This window comes from Monopterus albus, unplaced genomic scaffold (genome assembly GCF_001952655.1).
Source record: "Monopterus albus unplaced genomic scaffold, M_albus_1.0 scaffold129.1, whole genome shotgun sequence".
In the NCBI taxonomy this organism is placed as follows: Eukaryota; Metazoa; Chordata; class Actinopteri; order Synbranchiformes; family Synbranchidae; genus Monopterus; species Monopterus albus.
Window position 1 is genome coordinate 191,912 of NW_018128009.1, and position 16,312 is coordinate 208,223.

The 16,312-nt window shown below is 41.6% G+C and overlaps 1 protein-coding gene and 1 long non-coding RNA gene across 2 annotated transcripts in view; one reads left to right on the plus strand and one right to left on the minus strand.

Moving 5' to 3' along the window:
* The window catches only part of fbn2b (fibrillin 2b), a 62,975-nt gene that overhangs the window by 10,251 nt on the left and 36,412 nt on the right, over positions 1–16,312 (minus strand). The window contains exons 10-43 of the mRNA XM_020613073.1: positions 14,560–14,712; positions 13,391–13,558; positions 13,099–13,248; positions 12,727–12,846; positions 12,454–12,579; positions 12,244–12,366; positions 11,212–11,487; positions 11,042–11,095; positions 10,824–10,949; positions 10,385–10,510; positions 10,030–10,149; positions 8,839–8,976; positions 8,240–8,290; positions 7,959–8,084; positions 7,570–7,797; positions 7,085–7,210; positions 6,850–6,978; positions 6,592–6,717; positions 5,716–5,841; positions 5,463–5,585; positions 5,178–5,303; positions 4,849–4,974; positions 4,347–4,469; positions 4,109–4,231; positions 3,875–4,000; positions 3,657–3,779; positions 3,413–3,535; positions 2,737–2,898; positions 2,470–2,538; positions 1,535–1,660; positions 1,275–1,400; positions 969–1,118; positions 768–839; positions 518–643 (exon numbers count right to left, since the gene is read on the minus strand). Of these exons, the coding sequence (XP_020468729.1) occupies positions 518–643; positions 768–839; positions 969–1,118; positions 1,275–1,400; positions 1,535–1,660; positions 2,470–2,538; positions 2,737–2,898; positions 3,413–3,535; positions 3,657–3,779; positions 3,875–4,000; positions 4,109–4,231; positions 4,347–4,469; positions 4,849–4,974; positions 5,178–5,303; positions 5,463–5,585; positions 5,716–5,841; positions 6,592–6,717; positions 6,850–6,978; positions 7,085–7,210; positions 7,570–7,797; positions 7,959–8,084; positions 8,240–8,290; positions 8,839–8,976; positions 10,030–10,149; positions 10,385–10,510; positions 10,824–10,949; positions 11,042–11,095; positions 11,212–11,487; positions 12,244–12,366; positions 12,454–12,579; positions 12,727–12,846; positions 13,099–13,248; positions 13,391–13,558; positions 14,560–14,712 (4,416 nt within the window). The remainder of the gene's footprint in view (positions 1–517; positions 644–767; positions 840–968; positions 1,119–1,274; positions 1,401–1,534; positions 1,661–2,469; positions 2,539–2,736; positions 2,899–3,412; positions 3,536–3,656; positions 3,780–3,874; positions 4,001–4,108; positions 4,232–4,346; positions 4,470–4,848; positions 4,975–5,177; positions 5,304–5,462; positions 5,586–5,715; positions 5,842–6,591; positions 6,718–6,849; positions 6,979–7,084; positions 7,211–7,569; positions 7,798–7,958; positions 8,085–8,239; positions 8,291–8,838; positions 8,977–10,029; positions 10,150–10,384; positions 10,511–10,823; positions 10,950–11,041; positions 11,096–11,211; positions 11,488–12,243; positions 12,367–12,453; positions 12,580–12,726; positions 12,847–13,098; positions 13,249–13,390; positions 13,559–14,559; positions 14,713–16,312) is intronic.
* On the plus strand, positions 5,258–5,762 carry LOC109967481 (uncharacterized). The gene is made up of 3 exons (XR_002275940.1): positions 5,258–5,342; positions 5,471–5,569; positions 5,683–5,762. It is a non-coding gene; the product is annotated as an uncharacterized LOC109967481 (long non-coding RNA).

A 16,312-nucleotide genomic window follows, 5' to 3' on the forward strand; every position in this document is an offset into this window, starting at 1 on the left:
GGCTCTGGTACAAACACTCGTGGGCAGGTTCTAGATGACTGAAGGTCCTGGCAGCTGCTCTCATTTGTTTTTACAAAGAAATCATTCATGTGGGAAACATCAGCATTAACTCCACCGAGTGAACTTATAAAAGTACCTCTTGGCCAATGAGTGAGAGGAACTGTAATTATATTGTAATTAGATTTAGATTTTCCTGGTGATGCAAGAAAAGAGTCCATGCAGTAAATTATCTGTCAGTCTATATGACTTCATGTTTATTTCTCTTGGTTTGTTTACAGAAAAGTCAGTGTGAACATGACTTGGACCAAAGCTAAAATAAGCTGAGGATGAAAGACAGGAAACAGAAAAGGCAAAATAGCAGGAAATCTATGACACACTGGTACACACACATTGTCTCTTTATAGCTGAATGTGGAACAACTTTTCAGTTCATACTTAGTAACCATAATCTGCTCTGTTACAGGAGACAGAAGGAACAAAAAAGGAGAGTGAGAAAAAAGGAAGATTTTGACTTTTACCTTCACAGATGAGCAGTACGTTGTTGTAGCTGAAGCCCATAGGACATTCACAGCGGAAGCTCCCAATCTGGTTAATACACACTCCATTGGTACAGATACCTGGGATCTCCCTACACTCATCAATGTCTGCAAGACCCCACCAGAAAAAGTTAACAATAATGAAAGCTATATAATGTGTACAACCTGGTCATATCATAGTCTTGTTTTGAAGGTACTCTGACTGCCAGTGTTGGCATTGTAATGACCTTACCAATTGGCTTGCCAGTGTGGATGTCAATGATGAAGCCAGGAGGCTGGTTACCACACAGAATGTGGTAGTCAGCTGAAACAGTCAGGACAAAAGAGACTCACTGACAGTAATGCATAAACAGCTGTGTCAGTGCATGTTGGTCTGAAGTGGTATTTGGTTTGTGTTCGTGCTCCATTCATAAGAAGCTGCGTCGACACTCACAGGTAGCAGGAATAGGACAGGCCTCGCACGGCTTGTTCCAGGCCTTTCCCACGTTATAGGCACAGCAGCACATCTTCTTGGTCATGTTGAAGGGCAGCTCATTCTCGCATGTGTCATTTAAGTTACGGTAACACACACTCTTCCTCATGTCTGTATTACAAGATAGACAGATGTCAATTTGAAAACAAAAATCTGACATGTACTTCAAAAATGTTTGGCTTTCAGAAATGTAATTACTCTTTAAGTTCCAAGAGAAAGTTACAATAAATCATTTTCTTGTCAGCTGAAACAGTCTCTTCCACTCACCCATGCAGTTGTTTCCTCCATTGACCTGCATATATTCAGGTGGACACACACAGGTGTAGTTGCCCAGAGTGTTGTAGCAGGTGCCAGGTCCACAGATCCCAATATGAACTGTGCACTCATCAATATCTGCACATGCAGATATGATTACAGATAATGAAAAAAAAGTATAGTAATGGCATAGTGACAATATGGGTTTGAGTGAATACAGTTCGAGTCAGTTAAAAGAAGCAGTTCAATGCACTTTGTCTTTCAGTCCTTACCCTCACAGATGCGCGTCTCCTCATTGAGATAGTAGCCTGCTGGACAGTCACACTGGAAACTGCCAAAGGTATTAATGCAGTTTCCACCTTGGCAGAGACCTGGCAGCTCCTGGCACTCATCAATATCTAGAGAGTAATTCAAACAGTTAGATCCATAGATGAACTTATAGAGACAGAGCACATACAGGTCAGGCCCACACCGGAAGGTGGGGGCAATTGATCTCACTCTATTGATTTTGTATCGAGTGAAGACGACTTTTTGACAATTTGGTCTTTTTACAAAAATCTGAAGAATGCCTAAAAGTTGCCATGTGATAATATGCACTACCAACAAGGTAAAGAACCCAGAGTGATAATTTTAAAAGCTGCTGAACAAAAAAAATTACACTTTAAAAAGACAAAAGTGAGGGATTAGAGGCAAAATGGGAAACTCTGGGATCCTGACACTCAATATGCCTTTGTGAGTAGCAAGCATATTGTCACTGATAAGTCAAATATCCAAATATCAGTTTAGGTTACTGTTTCTGTAAGTTAAACTAAAGCATTTAGACAGTATGTCAAAGTTTGTGTTATAAATCTAACTACAGTAGAAATAGTCGTCCAGCTGCCACAGTATGTTTTAGCAAGGAACTGTAGTTAAATAAGACACCTGCAAACATACTAAAATGTTTACTCCACACAGACATATAGCCACTATCAGGAGCCCTGTTTCCCTTTTGAACCTGCTAATGCCACACGTTGGATCCACTCTGCCTTCTTAAGGCTTCTGCGTTTTTTGTTCAGTAACTTTTGAAACTTTAACTCTGGGTACTTTACCTTTTTGGTAGAACTAGATGCCAAAGTTTAGTGTTTTGCTTATACACTGGCCAAGCTGTTGTGCCCTTTTGTAATTCAATACATGACTGGTAAACAGAAGAGAAAGGTGGAAAGTTTACCTTCCAGGATGACAGTAATGGGGTTGGGTCTGAATCCCTCGCCTCCTGGACAAAGAGTCTTATATTCCGCTAAAGACAAAAAAGAGAAATAGACAGTAAGTTAGTGTGACTTTGTATTTCACAGTAGGAAAAAAACTGCAATAAATAGGAGTAAATAATTAAATAAATAAATAGCATGTAAGTTCAAATCTGAATATTTTAAGACTGACGTGGATGTGCATTATGCAGTAAATATTTAGAGTAATTGATTGGTCCTGTGGTACATACTGGAGTTGGAGGCAGGGCACAGTTCACAGGGGTTACCCCAGGCTGTTCCCAGGGAGCAGCAACAGGAAGCTCGGGTCACGCCCACTCCGATCTCTGCACTGCAGGAGATTCCTCCATCACCACGTGCAAGGATATCCAGGAAGCAGTTCCCAACGCGGGTGTCTGAGAAACACACATTTTCACCCTTAAATACGTGTCTCCACTTTAATGTAACAGGATAGTGTGTGTGTCCACAAATGAAATGAACAGATGTTTGATTTGTACATAAATAAATATTTTTTAACTCTTGAGATTTGTCAGACATAAATTTGGATGCTGTTTTAAGCCTTGTCACTATGATCTCGTATTTAAAGAAATACTTGTGTACTGTACTGGTGAAAGTATAATAATAATATTTTCAAACTGAAGCACCACTGTCCTGAGTGTGAACACATAACACAATTTGGAAATGACACTGCTAATGGTAGTGGTATATTTCTACTTTACAAAAATTACAAATATATTAATTGACCTCCTGGTCAATTAATATATTTGCCCTCACTACAGCTGCACTCGTAGCTGCCATCCGAATTGGTACAGTGGGTCTCATATAGAGAAGACCTAACCTCTTTTCTCCTGCAGGACAGCATTAACAGCTCCTTGTTAGTTAAACCTGTGAGCTCTCAGTGTGACTCACCCACACAGCCCACTCCAGTGGGGTTGAGTTCAAAGTCAGCTGGGCAGTTACAGATGTAGCTCCCTGGAGTGTTCACACACAGTCCGTTGATGCAGTTCACAGGGTCTGAACACTCGTTAATGTCTGCAGGATACAGTGACAAACAACAATGCAATATAATGGGAAAATACCGTATGGATGTTTGATATTATTGTCAAAAAACTGATTGAATCTAGAGATACAGTTACAGAAGTGCTATACTGACCAGTGCAGTTTCCTCCGCTGCGGTCCAGCTCATAACCGTCATCGCACACACAGCGGAACATCCCTGGAAGGTTCTGGCACGTTCCCAACACACAGATGTTCTGGAAATTACACTCATCGATGTCTGTGTCAAAGGTGATAGAGAGAAAGAAAAATGTTAGAAACATTACCTGAACAGTAAAAACAAGGCAATAAAAAGTGACAGAATGAATGTGGCACCTTGACAAGCTCTGTTGTCTTCTGTGGGTGTAAAGCCCATCTCACACTCGCAGCGGTAGCCACCCGGCGCATTCAGACAATGTCCGTTCTCACACAGGTTCACATTGTCTGCACACTCGTCCATGTCTTAAACAAATCGGATTGACTGTGTTATAAACCTGTGCATGGAACTTGCTGCACACTCTGTAGCTAGGATTCCATTAGGATGTATTGAGAAAGTTTTTATAGCCTTACCAGAGCATGAAAAGCCATCGCCATTAAAACCCTCTTTGCATGTACATCTGTAGGATCCGGGTGTATTGACACAGTCTGCATTGGGGTTACAGTTGTGGTCCTCTGAGGAGCACTCATCCAGATCTACAGATAGAGTGGTAGGAACAATCAACACTTGTCTTTAAATCTAGTCTTACAAAGTAAAACTACTGTGTCTCTTTCATACATCACAGCTAAGATATAGTGAAAATGTACTCACCCACGCACTTGATGCCGTCTCCCACCCAACCATCTCGACAGCGGCATTTAAAGCTTCCAGGAATATTGATGCAGGCAGCGTGCATGTTGCAGTTATGAGCCCCAATCTCACACTCATCAATGTCTGGAGAGATGTGGAGATCAGATAGATAGTATTATTGTTTTGTGTTGTAGCATTAAAGCTTCTAGGTATCACAAAAACAAAACAAATAACAAAGGACACAGTATTATAGCCTTAATTTGTTGGAGTGAAATGCTCCTTTATTTAATGACATGACAATTTTATTTTTTACTACCAGTTTAAACTGTATTAGCAGTGAGGCTGATGACTGGGTCTCCAGATATGGTATGCTATAAATACATAATTAATTTGGATAATGCTAATTTGAAACTGCTGTGTGCACGAATGCGCTGTCACAGCACTTTTAGATATGGACACACAGAGGCCCAGACTACTCAGAAGCAGCTCAACCCCTCACACCTATTTGTGTTTGTGTGCATACCTGTGCAGCCTGTGGACCCCTTCTTGACAAAGTATCCCAGCTGGCAGTGGCAGATGAATGAGCCTTTGGTGTTCTCACAGTCACCGTGGAGACAAATGTTTGGGTTTAAATCACACTCGTTCACATCTGGTCAGACAGGCATGGACAGACACAGAAAACAGGTTAATATTCTGGCCTTAGAGATTAAAATGAGAAAAAAAATGAAACTGACAAAGAAAATAGCCAGACATGCAGAAAAACACATTAGCTCAGAGACTAAATTAGGAAACAAGATTTAAAGCGAGACAAATATAAAAGATAAAAATGTCAGCGTGTGTTCTTCCTCTCACCAACACAGCTCCTCATGTCCATGGAAGCCATGAAGCCGTCATAACACAGACAGCGATATTCCCCAGGAATGTTGGTACACTGGCCTCCGTCACAGATGTCTGGACTCTCCTCACACTCATCAATATCTAAGAGGAACATCAAAAGTGCATTAAAGTGTGCTACAGGTGACTGAACAAATACATCACAATGTGACAAAACTGCATTTCTTTAAACCCTTTAAAATATTCTTTTCTGTGTAAAGAGCTGAAATACATATACCCTGTAGATATCCTGTGTTTTCTTACCTGAACAGGTCCTGAGATCAGGCATGAGGGCATAGCCCTCACTACAGCTGCACTCGTAGCTGCCCTCCGAATTGGTACAGTGGGTCTCACAGCCTCCATTCATAATGGTACATTCATCAATATCTGTAAAGGTGCAGAGTGTTATTAACATATAGCTGGATCAGTGCTCAGCAGGCCGTTGTCTTGTGTGTAACCACATGTCCTTAATATCCTGTTTCAGTGTGTAGCAGTGGACAAAGTTCACTCCACTCACCAACGCAGCCCTGTCGGTCTGGTGTGGCCTGGTAACCAGTGTCACAGGAGCACTGGTACGTCCCTGGCACGTTGACACACTGGCCGTTCTTACACAAGTTGTCACTCAGCTGACACTCATTCATATCTAGACCAGCAAAAACAAATATAGAGAGTTGCACATTGCATAAAATGTAGTGCATCATACCTCAGGATACAAATAAAAATATCTTTGCATTTGCAATTTTCATTCATTGAACAGTGCCAGACCCAATACTTGAACCAAGTTTGTCTTCATATACCAACTACTGTATGCAGCTGTTATAAACTAACTATACAAACTAAGATCAAGAAGAGAAGCAAATTTTGCTGTGTGAAAGTAGTTAATTAGGGCATGACTGATACTCCGACTGGCTATTGAATTGCTTTGGATGTGTTGAGAATGACATATAACACTGGCGGGCCTGTGTGTCTCATGGACGGATAATGACACAATGGCCACTTGGGCACAGACATGTAAAAGGCCTCTACCTTCCTACACAGAAGACCCAAAACTGAAAGAGAAATCCCTTTAAAAGATGTGTTGTCTCATAGTGGTCTTTTTACATCACTGTAATTGTTTTGCACCTCCTTGAAGTTAACATGTCTTTGCAGACTTTTTGTGTCTCTTTAAGGATGTCTGGTATCATTTTTTGGTCTTTTTCCATCTCTTTCTGGTTGTTCTGCTTCACTTTTTAGTAGTTTTGCATCTATTTGTGAATATTTTGCAGGTGGGGTCCAGGAGCCCCCTGACCCCTCAGGCTCCCGGGCCTGTGCCCACTAGGTCCGTTCAGTAATCTGTCCATAGTGTGAATGTTAGTATAGCATAGGTTAGTATGCTGTATGAATTATGACCCACCTTCACAAGCAGAGCCATCAGTGCTGAGTGAGTGTCCAATGGGACATTCACACTCATAACTCCCTTCTGTGTTTAGACAGGTTCCTCCATGACACAACAGGGGGTTTCTCTCACACTCATCAATGTCTGTCAGCAGAAAGAAAGAAGAAGAGAAGCTAATAAAAAAGCATGGATGATAATTTCACATTGTAGACATGAATTCATATGATAAAACTCAAGTGTATCACTTGAAAATGTGTGAAGTTGTTTCCAGCTTACCCATGCAGTTCTTCATCATCATAAAGCCGCTCTCATAGCCCTCAAAGCATTCACATTCAAAGCTGCCAGGTGTGTTGACACAAGTACCGTGACCACACAAGTCGGGGGAGATACGGCACTCATCGATGTCTGAAGCACAACAACATGAAGAAAGTTCACCAAGTGTTCACTAAGTGTGACAGAACTATTTCATTTATATTAAATCCACTTCACTCCCTCTGCCTCTCTCTCGTACCTGTGCAGTTCCTTTCTTCAGTGGTGAGAGCAAAGCCGTTGTTGCAGCGACACTTGAAACTGCCGATGGTGTTTCGGCAAGTTCCATAAGTACACAGACCCTGGAATACCTTACACTCATTCACATCTGTGAAAAAGACTGGTTATTAATACTCACATTGCACAGATACTAAAATACTGTAACTGCCAAGGTTCTGCTTATCTACTGTATAAACATTTCCAGCACTATCCAAACCCCCTAAGATGACCTGGCATTACAAAATGTTAATGAATACAATTTCAGTGTGATTGCACAGAGACACTAAGATACAAATAACTATGAGGTGATGTAAACAAGCTGTTTTCTTTGACCAGTTTTCCACACACTGCACAGGATCACTGAACAATGAATCACTCAAAGCATGGATCTCTCTGCAGCGAGTCTGAATCACAGTGTGCTGTGCTGTAAATTGAATTAGATGTTCAGTAAGTTGAGAATCCTGTTACCTTTGTAGAAGGGTCTGCCAGTCAGAATATCTCCTCTGTTGGCAAAGCCGGGCCCTCTGGGGCAGATGGCTCTGTACTCAGGTGTGCCTGGTTTGGGGCACTCATCACAGTCGATACCCCAGGCAGCGCCCACCGAACAGCAGCACATGTCTACACGGTACCGGCCTGGCAGTGGCTCACCACACTCATCCTCATGCCACTTCAAGTAGCAGTGCTCACTACGCGTGTCTAGAAAAAGTTAATTTTTGTTAATCTTGCAGTTGTTTGCTGAAGAAAAAATAAAGTAACTTTAGTTTTAGCCTTATACTGAAGTACCTTGATTGCAATTGGAAATGACTGTTTCATCAGCTGATATGATGTGTGATCATTTTGTTGTGCACTCCCCTTACCCACACATGTGCGTCCAGTGCTGTCCAAGCTGAGACCCGCAGCACACTCACAGCGGAATGAGCCCTGGGTGTTCACACACTGGCCATTTGTACACACTCCAGGGAACACCTCACACTCATTAATATCTACATGGAGAGGGACATTTGAGAAACTGCAAGGTCAAAAGAAATCTACGAGAGCATTAAGGTACATTAGGAGAGCGAAAAGATAGAATGAGTTCATGGTGGATGTCGGTTTAATGGAGCGCTGTAGATATAGTTAATTTATCAAATGCTCTTACCTTCACAGATAAGGCCCTTCATGCGAGCAAATCCTCGAGAGCAGGCAGTGTCTAAGGAGACAAGTGAAATAGTACATGTATTTGTACTGCATGTCAAGTATGTACGGTCATACTGTATACATTGTCAGGGCAATATTGGCCTTTGGTTCATATTTGAATGTGAATAGTCATGTGTGAAAAATCTGCAGTTGTGTTTTGTTCTGAATGCGAATAGTCATGTGTCCACAGTGTGGTGGCACTTTCTGACCAAAGCTGCTCAAAAAGAATGTGAAAAATCTGCAGTTGTGTTTTGTTTCTTTACTCTCTTGCTCAGTGATTAATAATATAATATTACTAACACTATAAATAAATTATATTCATATTGTCAGTATTTGTAAATTTGCCTTTAATTCTAAAGCAATAATCATTTCAGAGTCCACCAGTGAGTTGAATTGCAGTGAATAAGTACAACATGTCATGTCTATTCTCTAAAAGAATTCCACTTCTATTTGTACTGAATTTTGATGTTACTCTGTGAATGTTGCTTTGGCACAAAATACATGTACTTTTAATTAAAAACACTGGTCTCAGCCTTAAAGAACCTGTGTGTTTGAACTGACCGATCTCGCAGGGTTCACAGGGGCTGCCCCAAGCGGCTCCCAGTGTAGAGCAGCACTCAGACTTCAGTGTGGCTCCGTTGATGTTGACCTCACAGCGGCTGTCCTGTATTGTCAGCCAGCACGTACTTTTCATACTATCTGTGGGGCCAAAGTAAGAACAGAAAAGACTTGATGAATGCAGTCCTGTGGAGATAAACATGCACAGTTCTATTTACATTCTGTTTTTCCCCACCAAAGCAGATTTTGTGTATCCTTGAGGCCTTTAACAAACGTACCGAGAGTATTTCCTTCCACTTAAAACATTTGCAAAGTACATTTTGTGACTATTTCCCCTGTGCATGTGCTAGTGGAGCAGAGGATACAAACAAAACAGACATGCAGTCATCAAAACAATTGCTCCAATTACACCATTAGTGGTCAACATTTCCACATGGCACCGTTAACTATGGAAACAAAACACACAACAAAAACAATAAACATGACATCTTCAGCTCCCATGATTATCAGTTTGTCTGTGGCCACAGGCAGAGCTGAGTAATGTCCATGCACCATTACATTTAATCCTATGCTATAGCATTCCTAATGAACTGAATGAGTGTACAGACATACAGGAAGAGTAGCACCTATCCTCCAAAACCACAAGACCACCCAAACATAAAACCACAATTTACTTTCCCTTTCTCGGTGATAGGCTCTGAAACAGAAATGAACCAATCCAGAGGAATTTGTGTACCACAACCAGAGCCAACTTATGCAATATGCATATTGATGAAGTGACTCATTCTCACTTCCATTTACAAAAACATCTGCAAATCTCCCAAAAGTAAAAACAAACACCCAAACAAGTGGAATATTTCCCCTCATCAGACTCTTACATACCACAAGTCATTCTGAATCTGACGAGGAGCTCTATGATGGAAAGCAATCTCCATGTGAACCAAGGACATGCATGCAAAGATTTTGCTATGAAGTCATCTGCCATTTTGCCCAGTATCCGAGGATAACAATGTCTGTGGACCTGAAAACCTGAACCATCTTAGTGCTGGTTTACAAATGAGTAAACCTTACATCAGTTATTACCAGGTGTCATTTCCGTCTCAGTGTGTCATCGTTATCTCACACAAGCCTTTTCTGGGACCTTGCAGTGCTGCTCTAATTTACATCAGGCATTTGGAAGGATGGAGGTCTTACCCACACAGATGGTGTTGGTGGAGTCCAGCTTGCTGCCATGGGCACATTCACAGTTGAAGGACCCGACCACATTACGACACACTCCATTGATGCAGGGGCTGGAATCACATTCGTTGATATCTGAAAAATGTGCAAACACACACCTAGGGTCAGGGTTGAGAGGCCAATTCAAATGGCTCATCACCATTTGGCAGATACAAGCATGATGTATGTGTCTTTGCCTGAACCACATGTTTACTTGAAACTGAATCCAACACACCTGGTAATAATGTCACCTCATAATGGCATTGACTGGTGGTAAAAACATGACAAAAGAGATGCCAGAGGGAATGTGCACATGTGTGTGTGTGCTCACCTTCACATGTCTCTGAATCAGGTTTGAAGACGAATCCTTTAGGACAGGAGCAGGTGTAGGAGCCGGGAGTGTTTCTGCAGAGACCGTTGTCACAAAGCAGACGGTTCACCAGACACTCATTGATGTCTGAAGGGAGGAAAGAGGTTAACAGGATCATTGTACTGTATGTTGCATTAATTTAAGAAAACAGGCAGGAGTGGGGCTTACTTATTAATTGCTAATTAGAGGGATAAATATGCATCGTCATTTAGAGAGACTATAATTTTTCAGACAAACACATTCCCTCACAAATGATCTCACAAATGGCACTGTTAAAGCATTGTCTTAGCATTTACCTTAATCCAGCACTTTTAACTTGTGGTCAAAGTGGCCAATATTAATTGGGATATACTGCTTTTTTTTAAACAAGACTATCATTAAAAACATGAACATGACTCACCAACACAGTTTTTGCCACTGGTGTCGGACTCATAGCCGATGTTACAGATACAGCGGTAGCTACCTCTCAGGTTCTCACAGATGCCATTCTGGCAAATATCTGGGTCCAGGGCGCACTCATTGATGTCTAGGGGAAAAGGTCATTTCCAGCCGTATTTAGATGAATACTAACATCCGCATTTCTTAACAGCACTATGGGAACATGGACAACATACACACCTATGCCATCAGTTGTGATGCCAATACCACTGCTACACACAGCCTGGAACTCAGCTGAAAGAGAACATGATTTATGAAAAGGACGTCCACTTGTATTTTCCTTTTAAAGTGAATTAAAAGTGAGTTTTAATAATTCAAACAAAGAGTTTCAATCTATCCCAAGTCGCCACCTGAGTTTCTGGAGGGACAGGGTTGGCAGGGCTCTCCAAAGCCATGTTCAGGGTTGGCACAGCAGCAATAGGACTTGGTCACTGCACCAGGCAACGGACGCGAGCAAGTTCCCATCTTTATGGCGCCGTAGCAAGTGGTCCTCATGTGTGTGTCCACGCACACTCTTCCATCTATATCAGTCGCCAGGCCCGGTGGGCACTCACAGCGAAAGGAGCCCTCGGAGTTGATGCAGCGGCCGTTCATACAAATGCCGGGTGTCTGACACTCATTAATATCTAAGGAAGACAGTTACATGTGAGCTTCAGTTCATGGGATAAGGCAGATGCTTTGAGAGAATGGTCTATATTGCATTAGTGAATTAAAGGGGAAGTCCCCCAAAAATAATTCAAGTATTTAAGTAAATATGTAAACATAATGAGGGTATGTTATTATTATCTTATACTTTTCTCATTCAGTAAGTACAAGCAATTGTCTATGAACCATGAGCTTGGGTTTAGAATTAGGATTATATTTCCATTGGTCTGATAGCTAACTCATAAGTATTGTGTAAAACTAAATAAGAGGGAAAAGGGGTCCAAGTTTTTAGAATAAAAGTCATAAACTAAATTAATCCCTAGAAAAAGATTAGTCCATTTCTAAATAATCTTCTATGTATTCATTTTAAAATAGCAAACTTACAACTTACAGTTACAAAACGACACCACAGAAGTCACAGAGAGCTTTAACGAGGCTTGAGGTCATGGAGAGTTAACATTATCTAAGCTGATACAGTACGTGGTGTATTTGGGATGTGCACCTGTGCACGCATGACTGCAATGGAAACCAGTTATTCTTACATTTTCCAGACAAAATCTGCCAACATAAAATAATACACCTATCTATCTATATCAGGGATGTTTCAAAGAGCCTGACTTCTGAAAGAAACATGTGCATAAGCAGATCCTGCAGGATTTCAAAGCACGCCGCATCAGCACTGTTGAAGCAGCCTATCTGACTCTGTATCTGTGCTTCATAAATCACACAGTACATACCAGTACAGTAGCGTCCGTTAGGTGCTAGTTGGAAACCAGGTTTGCAGATGCACTTAAAGCTGCCGTCCTCATTAATACACATGCCGTTGAGACACATGTTGGTGGTGGCACATTCGTTGTGATCTGGTGAGAAATGAGAATAAGAATTGCATCAAGTTTATAAAGATGAAGGCTCAAGTGAAGTTCAGTTTGTTTTTGTGTTTTCCTTACCAATGCAATTCTTTCCATCAGGAGTGAGGTCAAAGCCAGCATTGCAAATACACTGAAAGCTTCCCTCAGTGTTGACACAGCGGCCGTTGCGACACATCACTCCATTCACAATACATTCATCGATATCTAATGAGTGGAGAGCGGAACTTAATTTAACTGTCTTCTAAACACAAATCAGACTATGTTGTGCACCAAAGCTGTACTTAACATATAATAAATGTGTATTAAAGAAACATCCTGTTTATAGTAATACAGGCTGGAAATCACACATACCGATGCAGGCTTGTTTGGTGGGTGTTCCCTGGTAGCCCTCATGGCATTTGCAGTGATATGACCCAGGTGTGTTGACACAGTCTCCATTGATACATGGATTATTCACACACTCATCCACATCTAGAAAGAAAGAATATAAAAAAACCATAACCTATCCTGACTGTGAGGGTGAATGCGTTTAAAAGACATAAAAAAACATTTTAGCAGACTTCTCCTGCAAGTATGAAGCTACACATGTAATAAATTCCTTAAATAGGCAGAAGATGGCAGTGCAGTGCACGCTATTAATTGTGCCACTATATCTGCTGGTATAGCTCAGAGATGTTACTGAGAGCTGACTGAAGTATGTGCACGTTAGCGTGTGCTTCTTACCAATACACTCCCCACGAACATCCTGCCTGTAGCCCATGTTACATTCGCAGCGATAGTTTGGGGGTGTGGGAATGCAGCGTCCATTCAGACACAAGTTTGTGAAATGTTTGCATACGTCTATGGTGTCATTCTTGGGAAAGGAAATACTCTCTGAGAATACACATACAGAGGGATTATCAAAGCACAGCAAACAAATTTAACAGTTAAATGCTGCAATTTTCCAGCTCTAGAAATGAACTTTTTGCTTTACTGTCATCTAACAGGTTTATTCAGACCCACTGAAAGACTCTACCTATATTCTGGTTGTTTCCTCCGCTGACTCCATTAGCATTACCACCAGGCCCAGTGGGGAACTTTGAATATGGAAATCCATTAGGAGTAAGACCGTGGCCATTGGGGTAGCCATTAGGGAGACCGTGCCCCTGTGGAACACCCACAATACACAGACGCCTAAACTCATCTACAAGAAAGACAGAGATCACAGGGAACAAGTCAGTGGATGTAAACTGCTGTAGTGTAGGTTTTATTTGTTACAGCACATTATAACAGAAAAAAAGTGCTTTGGATCAGTATAACCACTTGAAGCCGTACAGCATAAGCACATTAAATGTGCTCACTGTTTCACGGAGCTCCAGTTTTCACAAAGGCCATTGCTCTCTGTATTAAACTGAAGTTCTTTGGTTGAATTTTGTTATAGAAATGACCCTCTACTGTACGGTTTTACTGGTTTTAGATGTGCTTTGACTGAGTGAAGGTGTGACCAAGTAATAAAAGAAAAATGTATAATGTGTATAATGATGTGTTCTGCTCTATTTTGCCATTAGGTAAACTATGCTTGTAACTGTGTATGCATTTGCATACATGTATAGTATGTTTACATATGTATATGTTTTGCACACTGACAATAAAATCAAACACACACATCTTATTTTGGTGGTGCCAGTGAAAGAAATGGAAAATTCTGCAACAGATCAGTGATGGATCACATGGTCTCACGCAGAGGAAGAATTTCCCAAATTCCAGCTTGACTGAAGAGATGATGGGTCATTATCTTAACACAAATCTTTTCCATCTTTCTCTGTTTTGTTTGTGCTCATGACATCATGCTCATCAGTTCAAGTGGCAGCTCTTACCTCTCTGTCATGTGCACATGTGCCTCTCTGTGTCTTGTCTGGTTTAATATTACAATATTAAATTAGTTTGGGTTGGAAACCCCTTACACTGTCATGACGTTATTTACTGGCTCATCTCATGCCAAATCATAGATAATCTACTGTGCCTGTTCTTTCTCAACAGAGAAAGAAAGTGATGGATGCCCTAATTTCAAGCTTATTTCTACCCCTTTATCTGAGATCAGCAGCAACACAGATGTTGTTAGAGCCATGTGTAGCTGTCAGCAACTGAAATGTGGGATTTGCAGGTATCTTCTGTATTGTCCATCTTGTCTTTGTGTGTACTCACCAGAACCCCTGACAGGACACATCTCAGGGATCTGTCCCAAAGCCCAACAGCGTCCTGTGTCACAACAACACTGCATCTTGTTGTACTGACCACTCATCTCTGCAGCACAGCGGCCATGAGCCAGAGCAGAGAAACAGGTGCCCACACGATGATCTGAAGGAGGAGGAGACAGATGAACAGAGTTGGACAACTGAACAGGCAGCAACAAAAACTGATTGTTATAACAGAAGTCAACTTCTACTGTCACCCATATGTGAGAAAAGATTATAGCCACACTCAAAACACCAGTCCTGTATGTTAGAAGGGTGTTCTGCACTCCCCAGGGAGGCTGGCAAGGAAGTTTCTTTATGGGTTAACAGTGGGAAAGGTTCCCTGGGGTCTCAATGAAGTGCAGGCATCAGAAAGGCCTCCAAAAAGGGGTTTTATTCTGTTACAGTTTGTTACAGGTCAGGATCTATTGGGCAGGAGAGGGGGCTGGGGTTCTAAGAGTGTGTGAAGTGGGGGAGGGAGTTTCTGGGTATTCCAGGGAAATACCAAGAGAAGCAAAAAGACAGAGACTAAATGAATGTGTACTATTTTCGAATGTGAACGACCTATTTACGAGAATTTCAAGTTTCATCTTCAAAAAGCAAAGGATAGGAAAAGAAAAAGCAGTGTGTGTGTGTGTGTGTGTGTGTGTGTTGGGTGAGGTAGTGGGGTACAAGTCGATTAACTCACTAATGAGCCAGAAGTCTGGAATTAATCAGTTCCATGTGGAACAATTCTTGCCAATTAGTTAAAACAGGGGGCTGTTTGTGTGTGTGTGTGTGTGTGTGTGTTGGAGTACATGGAGTACAGTACACACACACACACAGACACACACATGTTTACATGCTCTTACAGAGACAGACATGCGCTTCCATACCTATCCACAGGCACAAAACATAAGAGGTGTACATACACACATAAGAGTGTGTGTGTACAAATACGTACACGCACGCATAAACGTACACAAACACAACCCAGCAAAACATTCCACGGGAATGACCAAGCTAGGCCCATGGTGGAGGAGAAAGAATGGGGTTTTGCTGATGAGGAGGATGATGACTTAAATTGGATCCAGACTGTGCTTTGCTTGCTAATGTAGCTCCACTGCACAAGGATATGCTTTCATTGGGCGAGCTGTTTTTACAGACTGGCTGACTAGACAGGTCTTCTTGTTTTTTTCAAGCGTCCACCGTGTGACAGGGCATTAGGCTCTGATTACTGTCAGGCCCCCCAACAGCTCCCACTGGCCTACTTTGCCATGGTACAATACATACCACAAAACACAGGCCAACATACCTAGAGTTACAGAGTCCAGCCTCCAGACCAGAACATACACTCTACTTCGAAATTATTAGGGAAGCAAGTAATAAACCAGCTGTATAAAAACACTTAACTCTATTTTATTTGCTTTGTGTTCTGACCACAAAAAAACCAAGATGATCAGACAGTGATCAGACAAATTTAATTAAACTCAGTCACATGAGGATGAAACAAGTAGAGTATATCATATCCATCTTTGTGTATGTGTGTGTAAGTGTGACTTTGGATCACTGGTCTAGAATATCTAAGCCACAGTTTGGACCTGGCCCAGTCTACTCTGGTTTCTCTGCCTCTGTCTCCTTCCAATCTAGTCTTGTCCATTTTGGAAGTGCCACAGAGATGGAGGAAGGATACAGGGTGTTGTGTCTGGCACCTGTTTTATTAGTTTTCTCTTTTTTCTCTTTCC